The following is a 19684-nucleotide window of genomic DNA, read 5'->3' as shown; positions in this document are numbered from 1 at the left end:
AGGCACTGGCAGGGGCTGCCCAGGGAGGTTTGGAGTCCCCACCCCTGGAGGTGCCCAAGGAAGGACTAGAGGTGGCCCTCAGTGCTCTGGGCTGGGGGACAAGGTGGGCATTGGGCACAGGGGGGGCTCTGTGATCCTGGAGGTGTTTGCCAACTGCCATGATCCTGTGGAGCGGGGTGAAAGCAGCACAGCTTGGCTGGTTCAGTGACAGAGCCCAGCGTGGTGACTCACCCGAGGGTGACCCTCACAGGAGAGAGGAACTACAACCCACAGGAATTGTGTTGTTGCAAACACCCAGGATTTATCTCTCCTTCCTTGCTGAGCACGTGAGGGTTTACCAGCTTTACTGGCTTTGCAGCTTGCTGTAATTACACCAGTTTTGGGGGCTCGAGTGTGTGTACAAGTTCTAACGTTTCCTCGACGTGAGAATTCACTGTGGGAGACTCCAAACCTGTGATCTGGCCTTGGAGAGGCCGAGTTCCCACTGCACAGTGCCAGGGGTGGGATGAAGGCACTGGCTCCCCCCCTCCCTGGGGAGCCCCCACCCCGGAGGAGCCTGTTCCTGCACCCCCTCGTAGTTACATAGTTGGCTGCCAGGTCGGGGTGATCCTTCTCCAGCCCATCGTCCAGGATGGTCAGCACGACCCCCCGCCCCGTGTAGCCCCTGCTCCAAGCCGTGAGGATGTTCAGGTCGGGACTGATGTCGTTGTTCTGGAAAACAGATTAAATTTGCTCAGCAGCCTGGGAGTGACCTCCAGGGGCTTGTGCTGCCTCACCACCGCCAGCATTAGCCCTGTTTGTGTGCTGGGGTGGGCAGTGGGAAGGGCATTCTGTGCTCTAGGTGAGGATCAGAAGGGGAAGCAGCACCATCTCACCATGTACCACTGCTTGGGGAACCAGGGGTCCGTGGGCACCACGCTGGCACCTCTCTTTGTGCGCCTCTTCAGCGTCTGCTGCTCAAACCACAGCACCTGGGCGGGGGGCAGCGCTGTGGGTGCCGGGCAGAGCCTGCCCAGGGCCGTGCCCGGGCTCCCCGTGCCCCTCTCCCTACCTCGGGGTCCCTCATCAGCCGCACGTGCCACCCCCAGTGCCTGCTCAGGGCTCTCTGCCGGGTGCCACGGTGTCCCAGGTGGTAGTAGGGCTCTCCCTCCATCACCTGCGGGCACAGGGAGCTGCCGTCAGCGTTTCCAGCCCGGCTGGGGACACCCGCACCGGCTCCACACGGGTGGGGAGGTCAGGAAGGTGAATTTAGTGTGAGCTGAGCATGGCAGGACCAGCAGAAAGTGTCACCGGGAGACAGAGCAGGGGTCTGCGGGGAGGGTGTACCCTGGGGGTCCCTTGCTCACCCCCTGCATGCTCAGAGGGGACACTGGGACAGATTCCCAGGCTGCCCCATTCCAGAAAATGTCCAAGGCCAGGTTGGACGGGGACTGGCGTAACCTGGTGGAAGGTGTCCCTGCCCACGGGACGAGCAGAGGGGACAAGTGAAGGGGACAAACAGTGGGGACACAGGGTGGGGATGAGCACGGGCAGTCGGGACAGCGGGACATGGGGTGGGCTGGGCCCGCCGCCCCTGTCCAGGCCGCACCTGGCCCAGGTAGAGCAGCCCATGACGGCGGGCCAGGGCCTGGGCGTCCCGCGGCCCCGCCGCCACCCGCACGGCCCAGCTGCTCAGGTAGACGCGGGGCTTGGCGGGGGCGGCGGCGGCGGCGACCACCGGCACCGCGAACAGCACCGCGAGCAGCCCCGGGAGCGCCGAGGGCGCCGGGCCGGGCCTGGGCCTCGCCGCCATGAGGCCGCGGCGGCCGAGCGCCAGTTGCCATGCCAACGGCGTCGGCCCCGCCCCCGCCCGCCCGGCCTCGCCTCATTGGCCGCTTTGGGCCGTCCCCGCCTTCTCATTGGCCCCGCCCCGCCCCGCCTCCCCGTTGGCCGCGCCCCCGGCTGGCCACGCCCCCCGCGGCCGCACTGCCCGGGGCGCGGGGTCGGTGCGGGGCCGCTCCGGGGCCGCCGCTTCGTCCCTTTCCTCTCCTCCGCCTCGCCGCCGCCATGGGCTCGGCGCAGCAGCGCCTGCAGCGCTTCCTCGACCGCCCCGGGCCGCTCGGCGACCTGCTGGGCCGGCTGGAAGCCCGTACCGGCGTCCAACGGCTCTACCTGGCCTCAGGTGCGACCGGTACCCGCCGCCCCCCCGGTTCTCCTGTCCTGCCCCCCCCCCTCCTCTTTCCTGGGGCACCCTGGCAGCTCCTCACCGTGGCTCTGGGCTCGGCGGGGACACGGGGAGGGCGGGCAGGGTCCCCCCTGGTTGAGGGGTGCAGAGCGGGGCCGTACCGAGAGGGGGCCGGGGGGTCCCGGGGGGTGACACCGCTGTCACCGCTCCGTCCTCGCCTTCTGCGGACGTGGAATCCCGAAATCCCGCACCCTGAATCCCGCGGGGTCCGGGTGTCAGAGGCGTCAGACGGACCCTCGAAGCCCCCTGGCAGAGGGGGGTCCCCATTCTGGGTGAGCCCCCAAATCCTGATGGGTCAGCCCAGGCATTGGGGGCGGGAGCTCGTCCCTGTGTCCCACCGGGTGCTTGGGGATCCGGCCGTTAACCGGATCCTGTTGCTCATTAATGAGGAACCAGCCGGATTCTCCCCGGGGAGCGTCCCCTGGCACAAAGTGCCCCCTCTGCTCTGACCCTCGGCCCTGTGCCCTGTCTGCCAACGTACAACTGGCCCGTCCACGTGCTCTGAGTTGGGGTTTCATATCAAACCTCCCAGGAGGGACTCGGGGTTTCCCGATTCCCCATGTCCCTCCTGGCGCTCCCTCTGCCTTTGGCCTCCAGGTGTGATTCCCTGGCCCTTCACCTGCTGCAGGGCTGGTTTTTCCGCTCCGAGGGGGAAAACTGTCCATGAACAGGCACGTGCTGCCAGGAGCAGGTTGTGTTGTGACACCAGTGCCAGTCAGGTGTCTTCCAAGCAAAACAATCCCGGGGATTTGGTCAGGCTCAGATATGAGGGACTTTTGGGGCAGGACAAGAGTGGAAGCACCAAAAAGTGATGGTTCTGTGCTCTGGATCGCTGTTCTGGAAAGGAGAAGCTGCTGCTAAACTAAAAACTTCTGATTTCTCTCTCCTCTGGCTCTGGAGCAATCCCTAATTTGTGTTGGAACCCAGCAAGGTCAGTTCTGCATCTCTGGAGCCCGCAGTGACCCACGGGCTGGGGTTTGGAGCCCATCTCCGTGGCCTCTGGGCAGCGGCTGCCCCCTCAGCGAAGCCTTTCCCTTGGTTTTTGCTGTTACATAAATTTCTCTGGGGGTTAAAATCCCGTGAAATCCCTTCTAAGACTCTTGGGGAATGAAACCCAGCACTGCCTGGACCTGCCTGTTCTCCTTGAAGGGAGGTTTGGGATTGCTCCAAAGCCACGCTGCTCCTGCCCGTCTCCTGGGAAAGACCCGGAGCCGCGGCAGCCCCGGATCGGGGCCAGAGCTGAGCCCAGGAATGCTGCAGTGAGCAGAGCCCGGATAATCCGCCCTCCAAGCCCCAGCAAGGACTTTCCTCTAATTCACCGGCACAGACAGGTTAATTCCCAGCTTTCCTCCTGCTGATGGAGGAGCTTTTTCCAGGGCAGGGGAGAGGCTGCTGGGCTGGGACAAAGTGCCTTTGGCTGCACTCCGTGTGTCCCTGAGGTTTTCCTGCCCTCAGAGCCCCGTGGTTTCGGCAGCAAGAGCTCCCTGTGCCACCTTCCCCATCCACCGGTTCCACCGATCCAGCCTCCTGCTGGTGTCTTGAGGGCTGTGCAGGCTCCAGGCGACCTAAACCTTGGCCTTCCACTTAATTTACCGCTCTAATTGAACAGCTGGGAAGCGGGGTTGGATTGCTGCTCCCCGGGGGAGCCGATCCCTCCTGCACGAGGAGGAGCCGCGGGATCCCGGCCCCGGGAGCAGGGCTGGCCCTTGGACAGGCGTTATCGGGATGCCAGGTGGCTGCAGGGGAGCCGACTTTGGACCGTGGGTATGTGCCGGTGTGTGCCGGTGTCCCCGGTTCCGGCGGTGCCGCGGCCCTGGCCCCGCTCCAGGCTGGTGACAGGGTGAAAGTGCTGACAGCTCTGTGGTAAAGTCCCTTCCAGGGCCAGGGAGGGGACAAACAGTGACAGGAGCAGGTCGTGGGGCACTCGGGGAGGAGCAGCCCCTGCCACGTGACTCAGCGCCCTGTCATGCTGGAGTTAATTGGGGGTGGTCGTTACCCCCATCTAGGGGGTCCTGGAATGCGCCTCTTCCCGCCCTGGGATGAGAGTCCTGCTCAGCAGCCTGGGAGGGGTCTCTCCTCGCTGGTGGCGGGTTCGTGACCGTCCCCTGTCCCCCGGCAGGTTCCGTGGCCTTCCTGGGGCTGTACCTCATGTTCGGCTACGGCGCCTCATTGCTCTGCAACCTCATCGGCTTCGCCTACCCCGCCTACGTCTCGTGAGTACCTGTCCCACCCCCTGCAGCACCTGGAGAGCGTTCCCTGCCCTTGGCTGAGGGTCTCCCTGCTCAGTGAAGAGGCAATTATGGCTGGGAAGCTCTTGAGGCCTTCCTGGAAAGGCTGGGACCGTGCCAGCTTGGGGCGGGAAGGTTTGCCCCAGGGTTTGGAGGATCTGGGAAGGAGGAGCCCACCCCAGGACTGCAGCAGCCGTGCCCTTCCCCTCTCCTGTCACAGCATCAAGGCCATCGAGAGCAGCAGCAAGGAGGATGACACCATGTGGCTCACGTACTGGGTGGTGTACGGCGTCTTCTGCATCGCCGAGTCCTTCTCCGACCTCTTCCTCTACTGGTTCCCCTTCTACTACGCCGGGAAGGTAACGGCTGTGCCAGAGAGAGGGTCCTCCTGCCCGAGGGCTGAACGTGGAGGGGCTGACTGTGGTGGGCCCTGCCCCGTGGGGCCGTGGTGGGGCTGCAGTCAGCTCAGATCCTGACACCTCCAGTGAGCTCCAGCCTCGGAAGCTGCCGCTGGACAGGGGGGGCACTGGAGCAGCTCGGCCCCTGCCCTGCCACCCTCCAGCTGAGCCCCTGTTGTCCCTGCAGTGCCTGTTCCTGGTGTGGTGCATGGCCCCCGTGCCCTGGAACGGCTCACAGGTGCTCTACCACAGCATCATCCGGCCCTGCTTCCTCAAGCACCACGAGGCCGTGGACAACGTGATCAGCGACATCAGCACCAAGGCCCTGGACGCGGCTTCCACCGTCACCCGAGAAGGTAACGCGGGTCCCTCGTCCTGCTCCGTGTCCCGGCCGGGCGCTTTTCCCAGAGCGGGGCTGTGTGGGCAGCTCACTTTAACCACCCCCAAGACACTGTTTCTCTGTGCCCACGCTCCGTGCTGCCCCAGCAGTGACAGGAGCCCCTGCGGGGTGTCGCTGTCCCCTCTCTAACCTCTGTGTTCTCTTTGCGCCGCACCTCTGGTCCAGTCCTGCAGACTCTGGCGAGCAGCAGAGCCCGGCTGGCGGCCGGGGCAGCCCCGCAGCTCAGCCTGTCCGTATGTAACAGCCACGGCTCCTCCCGCTGCCGCCGCAGGGAGACGGGGCCGGGCTGTACCGGGCGCCCGCCGGGCCTGGGGCTCGTGGCCACCGTGGCAGCGGCCAAACCGCCCTGCCCTGGCTCCCGCACAACCGGCCCCTTCTCCCGGGGTGTGGCTAGAGCAGGCGCTTCCCTCCTGCTTCTCCATAGCCAGACCCTTCCATGTGTCCATCCGTGTGTCCGTCCCTGTGTCAGTGTGCTCTTCACAGCGCTGCCAACCTGTGGCTCCCATCCGGAGCCCCCCGGGTGCGGGGAGCAGGACCCTGGTGCCACCCCTGTGCTCAGCGGGAGGGAACGGGATGGTGACCGGGACGGGCTGGGCCAGGGACACCGGGCACTGCCCCGGGGATGGGCACTAACGCTGTCCGTGTGTCTGCAGGAACCAGAGCATCCCTGAGCCTGGCAGAGGAACTGAACAAGATGAAGTGAGAGGGGCATCAGCACCCCCAGTACCGGCACTACGGCCCCGGTACTGGGACCGGCACCGGCACTCCTGGTACCAGCACCGGCATCCCCAGTACCGGCACCACGGCCCCAGTACCATCACCACGCTCCTGGTACTGGCACCGGCATCCCCTGTACTGGCACCACAGACCCCGGTACCGGTACTACGGCCCCGGTACCGGCACCAGTGACTCCAGTACCGGCACCCCGGGCCTGGATCGTCCTCAGCCGGGATCCTGGATCTGTCCAAGCCAAGCCTGTCCCGTCCTCCCTATCCCCAATAAAGCCTCGGTGCCCTCGAGCCGCCGCTCCCGCGTGTTCTGTGACACCGCGCGGCGCCTTTAAGAGCGGGGGCGGAGCCTGGGAGGGAGAGGGCGGGGCCTGTTTGGATGACGTCACCGGGGGCGTGGCGGAAGTGCGGCGGGACGCGGCCGGAACGTGGCGGGGGTCGGTCCGTCGGTCCGTGCGCGGTACCGGGGGTCTGTCTGTCCGTCCAGGGCGAGATCGGGGGGGCTCTGTGTGTCCTGGGGGGCGGAGCGTCCGGTCTGTGTGTCCGGGCGTCTGTCTGTCTGTCTGTACGCGGGCAGGGGGCGCAAGGAGGGATCTGTCAGTGTGTCCGGGAACAGCGTGTGGGGGTCTGTCTGTCTGTCTGTCGGGAATGGGCAGTGAGGGGGTTCTGTTCTGCCTGTACTGGGGGGGACGGGAGAGGGGGTGTCTGTCGGTCTGGTGGGGAGGGAACTCAGCCTGTCCACGGGGGCAGCGAAGGGGTCTGTGTGTCTCCCCGGGGGGGCAGTGAGGGGGGTCTGTCTCTCTTGGGGGGACAGGGAGGAAAGGAGGGATCTGTCTGTCTGTTTGTCCCGGGATGGAGAAGGTGGAATGTTCTGTCTGTCCATCCCCGGGGGGGCAATGAGGGGGCTCTGCCTGCTGGACTGGGAGGGACAGGAAGGGGGGTCCGTCTGTCTGTCCAAAGGGCAGCTCGGAGGAGTCTGTCTATCTTAGGGGGATAGGGAAGAGGAGGGTCGATCTGTCTGTCTGTCCAATGGGGGCACCGCAGCCCCCTCACCCAGCTGCCCCCCCCTCCACAGCCCCCCCTACATGAGCCTCGCCCGTGATGAGCTCCAAGGCCAAGCGGGTGCTGCCCACCCGCCCTGAGCCCCCCAGCGTGGAGCAGATCCTGGAGGACGTGCAGGGCACCCACCCGGCCGACCCCGTCTTCGTCCTCCCCGCCGAGCCCCCCCTGGACCACGGCCCCGCTCCAGGTGAGCCCGGGATGGGCAGGGGGGCGCGGGGAACCCCCCCGGTGTCCCACTGACCCCCGCCGTGCCCCGCCAGGCTCCCCCGACCCCGCGGCCGAGGAGCGGGAGCGACTGTACCGGCAGAGCCGCTCCTACGTGGGGATGAACCAGCGGCTGCAGGAATCCCGGGAGCGGCTGCGGGAGCAGCGCCGGGAGCTGGAGCGGGCGGGAGCGGAGCTGGAGCGTGGGATCGCGGAGATGAGGGAGAAGGCGCTCTGAGGGCCGGGGTCGGAGCCCCGACTCCTCCCGGACTGTGGTGGGGCACCTCGGGACGCCCCAGGGTGTGGTTTCACCTTCCCAAATCGGGGCGGAACTGTCCGCATTGTGTTTAAGGGATTTTGCCGTGGGACGTCCCCGCCGTGCCAGGGCCTGGCTCTGCCACCCCGGTGACGTTTCCCCAGGGAACAGAGGGATCTGCTGGGAAGGGCTGCCCAGCACGGCCGCAGGGTCCCAGTGCAGGAACAAAGGCTTGGACCCCACACTTGCTCCCTGCACTGGCTGCCACGTCCCCCGTGGGTGGCACGTCCTCCGTGCCCTCACACCACAACTTCCCCTACGACTTCTCCCTCTGGTACTTCCCGGAGGACGATCCCGTCGCCTCCAGCATCGCCCAGCGCCTCAGGCAGGAGGGCTTCCGGGGCTTCACGGAGCACCAGGACCAAGTGGCCGGGACGTCGGTCATCCTGACGGCCCTGGAGGTCATCGAGGCCAGCCGGGTGGCCATCCTGCTCCTCTCGGCCCGCTCCGTGGGCGACCCGTGGTGCCAGCGCGTGTCCCAGTGGAACCTGCTCCGCGTCATCCAAGGCTGTGGGACCAAGGTGGTCCCCGTGTGCGTGGGGGTGACGAGGGCCCAGGTGCCCCCGTTCCTGCAGCACCTCGTCCCCCTGGACTACCAGAGCGAGTTCTTCTTCGAGCGGCTCCTGGCCAGCCTGAGAGCCCACCCGGGCAGAGGGGCCAGGCGGGTCCCACCCAAGGGGACACGCTGAGGGACCACTGGGGAGGGTTGGCCGGGGGCCAGCACTGGTGGCCCCGTGGTGATGGTGGCGGGAAAACTGTCCTGGTTTTGCTAATAAAGGTGGTGGGAACGGATCACCCAGTGCTGTGGATTGTCATAACAATCCCAAACCCCCTGTTTTGGCAGAGCTGAAGATGCCGCTTTCTGTCTGCAAAGCCGAGCACCGAGGGGGCTGTGGGTGTTTCCCACCCCCACAGGTGTTACCCTGTGGGTGCCTCTTCCCCTTCCTGCCCCCTTAGCGGGATCTGTGTCCTGCTGCCGCCCTGCTCCGCTGTCACACGGGACGTGGGGCTCCTCTGACACCACACCAGGGCACGGAGCAGGCAGGAATGGGGGCGAGGGGCTGCCTGGGGCCACTGCTGCTGCTGCTGCTGCCCCTGCCTTCGGGTGAGCAGCGGGGCGGTGGGTCTGGGCTGGGTTTGGGGTGGGTCTGGGGTGGGTCTGGGGTGCCCAGCGGGGTCTTGGCATCGCTGGCTGGGGTGGTGGCAGGTGCTGGTTGGGGGCCAGGACAGGATCTCCTCTCCCCACAGCGTGGGCCTGGCTCCAGCCATCGATTATCGGGGGACACGAGGCCAAACCCCACTCCCGGCCCTACATGGCGTCCCTGCAGTTTGGGGGGGTCCACGCCTGTGGGGCAGCACTGCTGCACCGGCGCTGGGTCCTGACGGCCGCCCACTGCCTGGCCCGGGGGTGAGTCCAGGGCCACGGGGGGCTCGGGGGGCTCCCAGTGACCCCACCGGGCTGACACCGGGTCCTGGTGTGGGGCAGGACACTGGCCAACGGGAGAGTGGTGGTGGGGCTGCACAGCCTGCGGGACCGCGGGGCGGCCACACAGACCTTCCCCATCCGGGCGGCCTGTCCCCACCCCGGCTACGACCGAGGGACGATGGAAAACGACCTGCTCCTGCTGCAGGTGGGGCTGGGGAGGGGTCTGCCGGGGGCGGGAGGAGCGGGAGCGCCGGCGGTGCCGGGAAGCGCTGCCGGGGGGGTTCACACGTGTCGGTGCAGCTGCGCTCGCAGCCGGGGCTCGGTGACATTTCCTCTTCTCACCCCCGGAGGTTTCACACCTCCGTAACATCTCCCCGCTCCCGTGGGCGCTGCATCGGCTCGGTGCTGCCCCTCAAGCACCCACCTGTGCTGTTGGGGTGCTCTTCCGCAGCCCCCCCGCACCCCTGCAGCACTTGGGCACCCCCCTTGGCCCCTCACCTGCAGCACTGGGGTGCCCTCCCTCAGCCATCCACCCACGGCATTGGGGTTCTCCCTCTGGAGGGCCCACCCAGGCATTGGGGTGCTCCCCCCGCACCCCCACCCGCAGTGTTGGGGTGCTCCCTGTGCTCCCCCGGCCGTGGGGGGGTCCTGACGCTGCCCCCGCCCGCAGCTGGAGGGGCCGGTGACGCTGGGCCGGACGCGGCGGCTGATCGGGCTGTCGGGGCGGGGGCCGGCAGCGGGGGCCACGTGCAGCCTGGCGGGCTGGGGGCTCCGCGGGCGCGGGGGGCTCTCGCCCACCCTGCAGGAGCTGGAGGTGAAGGTGATGGACCCGCGGATGTGCAACAACAGCCGCTTCTGGGACGGCGGCATCGCCCCCACCATGATCTGCTTCCAGGGGCAGCCCCGGGGCTCGGCCCCCGCCAAGGTGAGCGTTTGGGGGGTCCGAGGGTTACAAAGCTCTGCCCACCCCCAGCCACCACTCCCGGGTGTGGGGGGCTCTGGGGGGGAAGCTCACCCTGAGCACAGAGGGCAGATGTCCCCCCAGGCGTGGTGGGGGTCTCTGCCCCTGGTCGGGGTGCACTCTCTGGTGTCACCCCCGTCCCCCAGGGGGACTCGGGGGGCCCGTTGGTGTGCGGGGAGCGGGCGGCGGTGGCCGGGGTGATGTCCTTCAGCGGCCCAGATGTCACCGACCCCTTCAAGCCGCCGGTCGCCACCTCGACCGTGAAGTACAAGAAATGGATCCAGAAAACCCTGCAGAGGGGCTGCAAGTCCCCCCAGCCCCCAAGAGACTGAGCACCTCTTCCTATTTACACAGGTTGGCTTTTAATGGGAATACTGTCCAGAGTCCGGTAAAATAAGATCCTTAGTACATAGATACAGTGCTGGGGGAGCAGGGCACGGCACAGCCCGGCGGGATTGTCCATGGAGGAGGGGGACAGCGGGGCTGGGGGTGGGCTTGGGCCCAAGGGGCGATGCTGGCCTTCCCACCACCCCGTGCTCCCTTACAGCACTCAGGATTTGGGACACGTGCTGCCCCTGGGACTTTCCTCCTTTTCTTCAGCCCCAGCTCCAGGCCTCCTGCACTGGCCCCATGCCAGAGCAGGGGGTCTCCAAAATGTGCCTGTCCCCATGACCCTGGTGCACTGTCCCTGCAGCCCCTGTGGCACTGGTGTGGGGGGACAGATGGAGGGACACATAGGTCACCCCATCCAAAGCAGGTGGTGGTGGTGGGAGGACTGGGAGATACCCAAGGGGTCAGGGAGCACCTGGATTAGGGGGTCCCTCTGCAACCCATCCCACTCCAAGGGGCCGAGGCACTTCCATCACACCCCAGTCTTGGCATCTGGGGCCAGCTGGCAGCAGGATTGGGGTGTCCCTGGGGTTTTGGGGCTGGGAGCCCCCCGTGGGCGTAATCCAGTCCTGGATGGATTCGTGTCCACATCCACAAGGACACACTGGGATCCTGGCTGCGAGCTGGGACGGGGATCTTCTGCCCTGGGGATGGGAAGCTGGGGAGCTGCAGATGGAGGGGAGGGACCCCAGACCCTTCCCTGGGGGTTGGTCACCCCGGTGCCAGCTCAGCACCCTGTCCCCTCCCAGGGCAGCTCCCCAGCCTGGTGACATGACCCTGTGAAAAGCTCCCCAGGATGAGCCCATCGGGACCCCAGACACCCCCGTGAGCCCCTGCCCGGCTCCCTCTGCACCATTTCCACCCTCCACTGCCTCGGACCAGTGCAGGGACCTCGGTTGCTGGTCCCTCCAGCGGCACAAACAGGGGTCCTGGCCCCCATCACCCCTGCAAAGCCTCTCCCCTGCGTCCCCTTCCCCCCATTAATAAATGAGCTGTGACCGCTGGCAGAGCCAGTGTTGGTGCCAGAGGAGCTGGAGCACACAGGGGTGTCCCTGTGCCGGGCTGTGCCGTGCCGGCTTCCCGGCATGTGGGATCAGATCCTGGTTCAGACCCCTGCCCAGAGTGGGTGAGGGAGATGGGGGGATGTGGGGACACCATCCTCCCTCATCTTGTCCTGGGTTGTCCATCAGCGGGAGGAGATGGTCCGTGAGACTCACCCCAGGTTGGGGTGTCAGCCCCAAGCGTGTCCCCAGCCAAGTCCAGTCCTTGGCACTGGGAATTGTGATACTCCAGCACAGCAAGACCCCAGCAGGGCCAGCAGCGGGTGGGGGTGACTCACTGGTCCCCAGCTGTCCCACATCAGTGTGTGTGTGTGTCCCCAGCACAGTCCTGCTCAGCTCCCGTGGGCTGGGGGGGTCACAGGACCCTCACTGGGGCCTCATCCGTGGCAGCTGCTCAAGCCTGGATTTTCTCCACCGCCTTGTCGGCCACGGCCGTCACTGCCATGGGGCTGGGGACGTAGTTGAAGGGGGTGACACGGGCGGCCTTGCTGGGGGAGCCGTGTCGGCTGGCGGGGAAGGTCCCGGCGGGCGCCTCGTGGCCGAAGGAGATGGGCAGGGCAGCCTTGGCGGGCGCGGGGGCTTCGCCATCGCCGGTGACACGGGGGTGAGGGGGTCCCTCGCGGGTCTCCAGCGTGGGAGAGGTGCTGGAGTTGGTCTTGGAGGCGGCGAAGTCCTCGGTCTGCACCACGGCGTCGCTGGTCTTCCTGGGGCCGGGGGTCTCGTCCTCGGCGGAGCCCGCCAGCGGCAGGGCGGAGGAGGGCAGCGTGCTCTTGAGGATGTGGGGGATGTCTTCGTCCCGAATCCTCCGCCACGTGCCCTTCATCACCACCACCGGCGGCTTCCCCGGCTGCCCCCCGGGAGCCGCCTCGGGCTGCCGGCGCCGCGCCGGCGCCTCGGAGCGCACGGAGGAGGAGGAGGACGGGCTGCCCGCCCGCCGCGCCACGCTGATGTTGGGCGAGGACGAGTATCGCTTGAAGGGCTCGGCCGCGGGGGCGCTGGTCTTCACCGGCAGCCGGGACGGGCTCTCGGAGCTGGTCCTGCGCGGCGGCTTCGCCCCGGCGCTGGTTTTGGCGCCGGGCTGGGCTCTGGGGGCGAGGGGCCGCGGGCCGGGGGATGCCGGCTTGGCCACCTTGAGCTCGTCACAGCGGGAGGAGCAGAGGAACACGGCCGGGAGGGCGGCACGGCTGCGCTGAGGGGACCCCCGGCGAGGCAGCGAGGCCGCGGGGGCCGGCGGGGCCAGGTCGGTGCGGTGCCGCAGCAGCAGGCTGGAGGACTCCTTGATGAAGGTGAGCTGGCGCAGGAAGCCGGAGCGGTCCGAGTCGCTGCCGCTGGAGCGGGCGGATGACATCCGCACCAGGTTGAGCCGGCTGCCCCCCGGCCCCCCGGCCCGAGCCTTGGAGCCGTCCACCTGCTCCTCCAGCACCGGCATGGCCCCCCGGCCCGGCAGCACCTTCCTGCTGGGCTTCTGCATGAAGGGGATGCGCACGGGAGACTTCTGCGTCTTGGACTGCTTGGGGGCCGGGGATTTGGGGGCCGGGGCCTTGGCCGGGGGTCCTGGCGGGGAGGATGAGCCCCCTGCCTTGCCCGCGGCTGGGGTGCCTGGCTTGTTGAGCTGGGAGGGCGATGGCAGCTTCTTGGGGCCGTGCTGGGAGGGGGTGGAGGTGCGGGAGGAGCCCGAGGAAGGGGGGCCCTTCCCCATGCGGGCGGGCGGAGTCGTGCTCCTCTTGGGCAGCGCCAGGTCCCCGGTTTCGGGGGCCTTGCCCAGCCGGTGCAGGCTCCGCGAGCGCTGCTGGCTCAGGGAGAGGTTCTTGGCAGGCGGCGCCTCGGGCTTGGCCACTGGGGTCTTCTTCGGGGTGGCCCGTGGGCTGGGGGCATCCTTGGCCAGGCTGGGCATGTAGATGACGGTCCTGCCACGGAAGACCACGGGCAGGTTGGGCACCGGTTTGGCGGGTGCTGGGCTCCGCTCCGCCCTGGCACCGGCACGGCCGGCGGGACGGGCACCCGCCGTGTCCTTCCGCTCTGGGCGGCCCTTGCTGTGCTCCCTCCTTGCCGTGTCCCGGCCGGATGTGCTGCCGGGCCGCTGCTTCTCCTGCCTGCCCAGGGAGAGCTGCAGCGTGGAGCCCACCGAGAGCCCCGACATGAAGGAGAGGATGGAGTCGGACTCGGAGGAAGGCTCCCGCGAGAGGGAGGCGGCAGCCTGGTGCAGCCAGGTGACGATGGAGTTGGCTCCCTCCTGGATGGCCTGCCACTCCACGCTGTCCAGGTCGGAGCCCCGGTCGGAGCCGGCGTCCTCGTCGGGGCGATGCCTGACCTCGGCTTTCCGCTCCCTCCCGCCCGTGCCCGGCGGCTTCTGCTTGCGCTCCAGCCCCCTGCGGCGAACCGCGGGCCGCCGGCGCTTGGGCATGGCCGAGCCGATGCACTTCTGCAGCAGGTCATCCTCCGAGTTGAGGCTGGGGGAGCTGGGGGAGCCCCCCTGCTCCTGCCCCACCGCGGCCGACCGCGGCCACGTGGCTTTGCCGCAGGGCTGGCCCCGCTCCTCGCCGTCCGAGAGGTTGGCGTCGCTCAGGGAGCTCATGGAGGAGCTGAGGGAGTAACAGGGCGGTGTCTCATCAGCGATGAGGTTGTTCTGCAGCTTTGCCTTTGCCGGACGGGGACCGGGCTCGGGGTCCCTGCGGGGGATGGAGCCGCCCGAGCGCTCCCTCCGGGGTGCCCGGCCGGGCTGGGCTCTGCTGCCGGAGCCTTCCCTGCCCGCCTCGGGCAGCTCGTCCAGCTCCGGATCGTAGAAGCAGTAGACGGCTTCCTCCGTCGGCGTGGTGTGGCACAGCGACTGGAAGACCACCCCGTCCTCCTGGGGGTCATCCTTCCTCCCGGGGGCACCGCTGGCCCTGCCCACCCCCAGCTCCAGGCTGGCTGAGCTCTTCGGGGGGGTCTGGCCCCGCTTCCCCTCCCCACCTTGGCCGCGGCCCGGCCCCGCTTTGCCCTTGCTGGTGGAGCCGATCCTGGCGGGTGCCGAGCTGCCAGAGGCGGCTCTCCTGGCCGGGATGGTGCCGCTCTCGCGTCGCCCCTCGGGCAGCGGGTGCTCGGCCTCCTCGCCCGCCGGGTAGCGCAGGGTCTCGTCGCTCAGCGAGGCGGCGCTGGAGAAGTTGACGGGGGTCCCTTCGGCCGAGTCAGTGAAGGAGTCGTCATCCTTGAAGAGGTCGCGGGCGGTGGCTCGCAGGTGCCTGGGGACGCCGGGGTGCGCGTGGGCCGGCACCAGCATGTAAACGGGGACGTGCATCGGCTTCTTGGTCTGGGGGTGCAGGACCTGGCCGGACAGCAGCGAGGTCTTGACCTTGCGGAAGCGGGAGGGCATGGCGGAGCTGATGCACTCCTTCAGGATCTCGATGTCGTCGTCGTCGGGGGGCTCGGGGCGCTCGGCCCGGCGCCGACCCTCCAGGTACCGCTCCTCCCGCCGCTCCTCCCGCTTCTCGTGAGCTGCGAAGTTCAGGCTGTTCTTCTCCGGGAAGGTGGGAATCAGCTTGAGCTCCACGTCCTTCTGGACGTAGTGCTCGTGGAGGGGCAGGGCGCTCAGGCTGGAGGCACACGAGAAGTTCTCGTTGGGTTTCTCCACCGTGAAGTAGACCATGGAGTCCAGGTCCTGGGGCAGCTGGAAGCGTTCCTTGAAGTCTGTGATCTCCATGAACTTCTTGACGTTGTTCTCCCACTGGATGTTGAACTGGCTGGTCTCCTTCTCGGGCTGGCAGCCCAGCTCGAAGAGGGGGGTCTTGCTGCGGCTGGGGGGCATGGTCTGCCCGGGGCTGTCGGGGAGCTCGCTGGGGCTGATGGTGCCGCTGATCATCTCGCTGCACGGGTCGCTCTGGATGGAGCTGGCGATGGAGGGGCTCTCGAAGCTGCCCAGGGAGCTGACAGAGCTGCAGCGGCTCATCACCAGAGGAGTCTCCTGGATGTAGTTCTCCGAGGAGCTGGAGGGCGTCAGATCGTCCTGGCGTGAGGGTGATGCTTCCCGCAGGAAAACCTTGTCCCGCTTCGGGAAGGGGATGGTGATGGGCTGGGAAATCCCCACCGGTGTGGTGGGACCCGGATCCACCGCCTTCTCCTTCTCCTGCCTCCCATCCTCCCCTTCCGCATCCCCTTCCTCCATCTCCAGGATCTCCAGGGAGGAGTCACTGTCCAGGTCGTTCTCGCTGTGGCTCTGCCCATCCAGCACATTGTCTGCCGAGGAGAGGGAGGAGAGGGAGCTACAGCGGGAGAAGCAGATTGGGGTGTCCTCCACCGAGTACTTCTGCACCGACTCCTGCTCTGCCACGGCCGGCGGCTGTGCCGGCAGCTTCTCCGGGATCTTGCTCAGGGTCTCGGCCGTCTGCAGCAGCGCCGGGGGGAGCCAGGCTTGCTTCCTGCCCAGCAGGGAGGGCTGGTGGCCGGTGGCCATGCCACTCTTGGCCAGGCTCTCGAGCAGGGGCACGTGCTGGTAGGACGGGGAGAGCTTGATGGTGTGGACGTGGGGGTCGGGGGGCTGTTTGCCACCCACCTCCTTCTTCCACTCCGTCTCCTTCTCCGGTGCCTTGGGGCTGGGGAAAGTCACCGTCTTCTTGGCCCGTTCGGGCGGGTCTCGCTGCTCCGGTTTGTCCGGCTCGGCCGGGTCCCGTGCGGGGGGCTCGGCCCGCTCCGGTTTGCCGCCCAGGATGCTCTTGAGGTCGAGCCGGCTCGGCCTCTTCTGGTAGCGCTGCAGCTCGTCACGATAGTCGAGGAAGGCGGCCCTGGGGCAGGGCTTCATGTGCTCCTTGGTGCAGTAGCCGTCGCTGGTGCTGCCGCTGTTGAGGCTGTCGGTGGACAGGCTGGTGTAGGCCGTCTTCAGCCGCAGCAGGGTGTGCGCCCGGCTCAGGCTCTCCCGCTTGGCAAAGCCGCCGGCGTCCGAGAGCCGGCACGGCGAGCATGACTGGGCCCGCGCCTCATGCCCGTCCTCGGGGCCGTACTGCCAGTCCAGGCAGTGGTCCTCGGAGCTGAGGCTGAAGCTGTCGTCCGAGGAGTTGTGCATGGTGGAGATGTCCTCCACCAGCTTGTCGATCTTGGCCACCGTGCTGGAGATCTTGTTGGCCAACTTCTCGGCGGCCAGAGAGACGTCGTCCTCCGGCAGCGGCAGCTTCTTGGGCTCCGCCGGCTTCCCGCTGCCGTCCTTCTCCGGCTCCGGGCATCGCCGCTGTGCCAGCGCCCGCGGCAGCGCCTGGCCCTGCAGGAAGGAGGAGTTGAGGAACATGGAGAGCACGGAGGCGCTGGCCGTCTCCACGCCGGTGGACACGTTGGGCACCTCGTCATCGTCGAAGCAGCCGGAGTCGGAGGCGTAGTCCTTCACCAGGCTCTCCATGTGCCGCAGCGGCTTCTTCGCGCTCTGGCTCTTCAGGCTCTGCTTCTCCATGGTGTCGAAGGTCTCAGCCAGGTGCTTGGCGTCCAGCTCGGCCTCCAGCGCCTTCTGCTTGCGCATGTAGAGCGAGGGCATGCAGGACCCCGGGGACACCACGGCCGCGTCCTTGTACTTGGGGGGCCGGTTGGTGAGGAGGTTGCGCAGGGCGGCCGCGCTGCCCATGGCGATCATCTTGTGCTTGGAGTGGATGAGGTTGCGGAGCATGCTGACCGCCCCCAGGTCCCACAGCAGCTCCTGGTCACGGGGGCTGCGGGCAGACAGGTTCCAGAGGGTCCCGCAGGCGTTGCTGACGATGGTCAGGCTGTGCGAGCGCAGGTGCTGCAGCAGCGTCTGCAGGCAGTTGTGGTCCCGGAGCACCTGCCTGCGGGACAGAGGGGACCCCCGGCCGTCAGGGGGGTCCTCGACCCTCTCCCTGCAGCCGTTCCTGGGGTTCAAGGTGCCCCCGCCCCTGCCCAGCCATTACATCCCCCCAGTGCTGTCCCTGGGGTCTGCAACGCCCCCCACCCCCGTGGCACTCCGTGGCATCCCCCAACACCGTCCCCGGGGTCTGCAGTGCCCGGGGTCCCTCCCCCCTTCCGTGGTGCATCCCCACCTGTAATCCTCCCGCGTGGCGACGAGGCTGGAGACGTTCCTGAGGATGCCACCGCCGCTCTCGATGATGGCCAGGGAGTTGCTCTGGCACTTGTAGGTGAGGGTGCTCACCAGGAAGCCCAGGGCCCCCTCCACGGCGCAGATGGCCGCCTTGTTCTCCGTGCTGTGTGCTGACAGGTTCCACAGCGCGCTCAGGACACTCTTCAGGGTGGATTCCTGTCCCAGGGGGGTCACACACCCCTGTCAGCCCCTGTCCAGGTGCTCCACACCCCCTCCCACCCGCCCTGGCACTCACCTTGCCGGCGTGCAGGGCACACCGTGTCAGCCCCGTGACGCTGCCCACCTCCCTGAGCACCTTCTTGCTGTTGATGTCAGCGCGCCAGGAGAGGTTCCTCAGGATGCTGGAGACCACCTGGAGGGGCAGAGCGGGGTGAGTGGGCGTTGGGACTGTCCCCCTGCCCGTCCCCTCCCCAGGGAGCCCCTCACACGGCCAGACCCACCTGGTGCAGCTCCTCGCTGTCGGAGCCCAGCTGAGCCACGATGGCCTCCATGCAGCCCCGGCGGGAGCACAGCGTCGCCTGGGAGGAGGATGAGGGTGGTGAGGGCGACGCCGTGACCCCCTGACCCCGCTGACCCCCCCCCCAAAGTGCTGCCCCCCACCTTGTTGACCACGTCGCCGAAGGTGAGGTTGGTGAGGGCCATGCCCGCGTAGCGCCGCAGCGCCAGGTTCAGGGGGTCGTTCGTCATCTTGTGCATCTCGTAGTCCACCTGCAGCAGCTCAGCCACCGCCTGCAGCCCGCCTGTGGGATGGGATGGGGGTGATTTGGGATTCCTGATCCCTCCCAGCACCCTTGCCCAGCGCTGTGACACTGGGGAGGGGGTGGGCAGGGCTGGCTGTGGTGCAAAGGGGAGGAGCCCCCTCCCCACGCTCACCCAGCTCGTTCATGGCCCGCCGGTACTCCTCGTCGAAGGAGAGCTTCATGATGGCACAGGTGGCCTGGCAGATCTGGGGCTCGATGGGCACGGGCACTGCGGGGGCAACGGAGTCAGTCCTGGGGGTTGGCACTGACGATCCCCCCGTCACCCACAGCCTCCGCCAGCCCCACCGGGCACCCCCTGCTCCCCCCGTACCTGCGCCCTCGGGGCCCCGTCCCCCGTCCCGGCTCTGCATCTGCAGCCAGTCCCAGCAGGTCTCCGAGTAGGAGCGGATCTGCTCCAGCACGTGCAGCACCCGCATCTCCTTCTTGGCCTGGCCCTCGTCGGGCTGGGAGAAGACGATGTTGTGCAGGGCGGCGTTGGCCCTCATCCGCGCGTCCTTGGCGCCCGTGGGGCTCTCGGGGGGCCCCGGCTCCCCGTCCGAGTCGTGCAGGATCTGGATGAGCAGGGGCAGGCAGCCCGACTTGCGCATGGCCTGGCAGCTCTCCTGGGAGCTGGACATGGCCAGCAGCGTGCGGGACATGTCCTCCTTGTCCCGCGTGGCCAGCATGGACAGCAGCCAGAAGACAACCTCCACCTGCAGGAGCAGGACACGGGGTTACACTGAGCCCCCCCTGGCTCAGCCCACCCCACCCGGGCCCTGCGGGGCTGCCCCTCACCTTGCTGTTGCCCCCCTCCTCGGGGTGGGTCGGGGGGTCCAGGCTGCCATCCCCCTCCATGCCCGGCACCTTCCCGCAGAGCTGCGGAGGAGGGAGCGGTTGGGGGGGTGTTCGTGCTGCCCTCACCCCCCGTGCCCGTCCCCTCCCCACTTTTCCACCACCCACTGGTGCCATTAAACCCGGCAGCGATTCCCAGTCGCTGCTTCCGTCAGTGCCGGGGTGTATTTGAAGCTAAAATCAGGGATGAGGGGGGTGGGGGGGCTGTTACAGCCGCAGGCTCGGGAAAGGGGAGTGTGGGAGAGCGAGCAGGGAGGGGGTCAGGGCTGAGCCCACGGAGCTGACGGATTGGAGTGGCAGTGGGGGGGCCGTGAGGGTGTGGGGGTGTCTGGGGGTGATGGAGGGACTGGGGGTGATGGAGGGGCCACGGGTGTTGCCACAGGGGGCTGTGGGTGACAGTGGGGCTGTGGTGATGGAAGCCCATGAAGGTGATGATGATGATGATGATGATGATGATGATGATGACCATGGTGGGGCCATGGCAGTGGCAGCCCACGATGATGAGGATGATGGTGGGTGACAGTGGGGCCGTGGTGATGGCAGCCATGAGGATGTGGATGATCATGGTGATGAGGATGATGGTGAGGGTGATGATGAGGATGATGATGAGGGTGATGATGAGGA

The 19684-nt window shown here is 67.7% G+C and overlaps 5 protein-coding genes across 9 annotated transcripts in view; 3 read left to right on the top strand and 2 right to left on the bottom strand.

Moving 5' to 3' along the window:
* The window catches only part of PCSK4 (proprotein convertase subtilisin/kexin type 4), a 6166-nt gene extending 4796 nt beyond the window's left edge, over positions 1–1370 (bottom strand). The window contains exons 1-4 of the mRNA XM_017834412.1: positions 1347–1370; positions 1052–1156; positions 876–971; positions 583–711 (exon numbers count right to left, since the gene is read on the bottom strand). Coding sequence (XP_017689901.1) covers positions 583–711; positions 876–971; positions 1052–1156; positions 1347–1355 — 339 coding nt within the window. The 5' untranslated portion in view covers positions 1356–1370. The remainder of the gene's footprint in view (positions 1–582; positions 712–875; positions 972–1051; positions 1157–1346) is intronic.
* A 596-nt stretch (positions 1371–1966) lies between these two features.
* REEP6 (receptor accessory protein 6) lies at positions 1967–6269 on the top strand. Its single transcript, XM_017834418.1, has 5 exons — positions 1967–2161; positions 4344–4437; positions 4673–4811; positions 5038–5206; positions 5904–6269. The coding sequence occupies exons 1-5, from the start codon at positions 2047–2049 to the stop codon at positions 5951–5953; spliced, it is 567 nt and encodes a 188-aa protein (XP_017689907.1). The 5' UTR covers positions 1967–2046; the 3' UTR covers positions 5954–6269.
* A 100-nt stretch (positions 6270–6369) lies between these two features.
* Positions 6370–8352, top strand: CUNH19orf25 (chromosome unknown C19orf25 homolog). Of its 5 annotated transcripts, none has more exons than XM_017834421.1 (3): positions 6370–6438; positions 7054–7227; positions 7301–8352. In XM_017834421.1, the coding sequence occupies exons 2-3, from the start codon at positions 7080–7082 to the stop codon at positions 7480–7482; spliced, it is 330 nt and encodes a 109-aa protein (XP_017689910.1). In that variant the 5' UTR covers positions 6370–6438; positions 7054–7079; the 3' UTR covers positions 7483–8352. The 5 variants fall into 5 exon arrangements, with proteins under 5 accessions (XP_017689910.1, XP_017689909.1, XP_017689908.1 ...); XM_017834420.1 differs by having other exon boundaries at positions 6372–6415; XM_017834419.1 differs by having other exon boundaries at positions 6376–6427.
* Positions 8353–8570: 218 nt separating this feature from the next.
* Positions 8571–10296, top strand: LOC108506950 (granzyme M-like). The gene is made up of 5 exons (XM_017834416.1): positions 8571–8665; positions 8809–8968; positions 9047–9191; positions 9657–9911; positions 10094–10296. The coding sequence occupies exons 1-5, from the start codon at positions 8608–8610 to the stop codon at positions 10277–10279; spliced, it is 804 nt and encodes a 267-aa protein (XP_017689905.1). The 5' UTR covers positions 8571–8607; the 3' UTR covers positions 10280–10296.
* Positions 10291–19684, bottom strand: part of APC2 (APC2, WNT signaling pathway regulator) — an 11262-nt gene continuing 1868 nt past the window's right edge. The window contains exons 5-12 of the mRNA XM_017834424.1: positions 19004–19145; positions 18540–18921; positions 18342–18437; positions 18069–18208; positions 17909–17986; positions 17704–17820; positions 17410–17624; positions 10291–17178 (exon numbers count right to left, since the gene is read on the bottom strand). Coding sequence (XP_017689913.1) covers positions 11793–17178; positions 17410–17624; positions 17704–17820; positions 17909–17986; positions 18069–18208; positions 18342–18437; positions 18540–18921; positions 19004–19145 — 6556 coding nt within the window. The 3' untranslated portion in view covers positions 10291–11792. The remainder of the gene's footprint in view (positions 17179–17409; positions 17625–17703; positions 17821–17908; positions 17987–18068; positions 18209–18341; positions 18438–18539; positions 18922–19003; positions 19146–19684) is intronic.

Source organism: Lepidothrix coronata, unplaced genomic scaffold (assembly GCF_001604755.1).
Source record: "Lepidothrix coronata isolate B3197 unplaced genomic scaffold, Lepidothrix_coronata-1.0 Scaffold233, whole genome shotgun sequence".
In the NCBI taxonomy this organism is placed as follows: domain Eukaryota; kingdom Metazoa; phylum Chordata; class Aves; order Passeriformes; family Pipridae; genus Lepidothrix; species Lepidothrix coronata.
Note: the sequence above shows the minus strand (reverse complement) of the source record. Positions and strands in the feature narration are given on the sequence as shown.

Bases quoted from the DNA above. Each gene is read 5' to 3' on its own strand.
- LOC108506950 (XM_017834416.1), top strand. From the start codon at position 8,608: ATGGGGGCGAGGGGCTGCCTGGGGCCACTGCTGCTGCTGCTGCTGCCC. The intron at 8,666-8,808 runs GTGAGCAGCGGG...CTCTCCCCACAG, and splicing joins GCTGCTGCCCCTGCCTTCGG to CGTGGGCCTGGCTCCAGCCA. The intron at 9,912-10,093 runs GTGAGCGTTTGG...CCCGTCCCCCAG, and splicing joins GGGGCTCGGCCCCCGCCAAG to GGGGACTCGGGGGGCCCGTT.
- CUNH19orf25 (XM_017834421.1), top strand. From the start codon at position 7,080: ATGAGCTCCAAGGCCAAGCGGGTGCTGCCCACCCGCCCTGAGCCCCCC. The intron at 7,228-7,300 runs GTGAGCCCGGGA...GTGCCCCGCCAG, and splicing joins GGACCACGGCCCCGCTCCAG to GCTCCCCCGACCCCGCGGCC.
- REEP6 (XM_017834418.1), top strand. From the start codon at position 2,047: ATGGGCTCGGCGCAGCAGCGCCTGCAGCGCTTCCTCGACCGCCCCGGG. The intron at 4,438-4,672 runs GTGAGTACCTGT...CTCCTGTCACAG, and splicing joins GCCTACCCCGCCTACGTCTC to CATCAAGGCCATCGAGAGCA. The intron at 4,812-5,037 runs GTAACGGCTGTG...TTGTCCCTGCAG, and splicing joins CCTTCTACTACGCCGGGAAG to TGCCTGTTCCTGGTGTGGTG.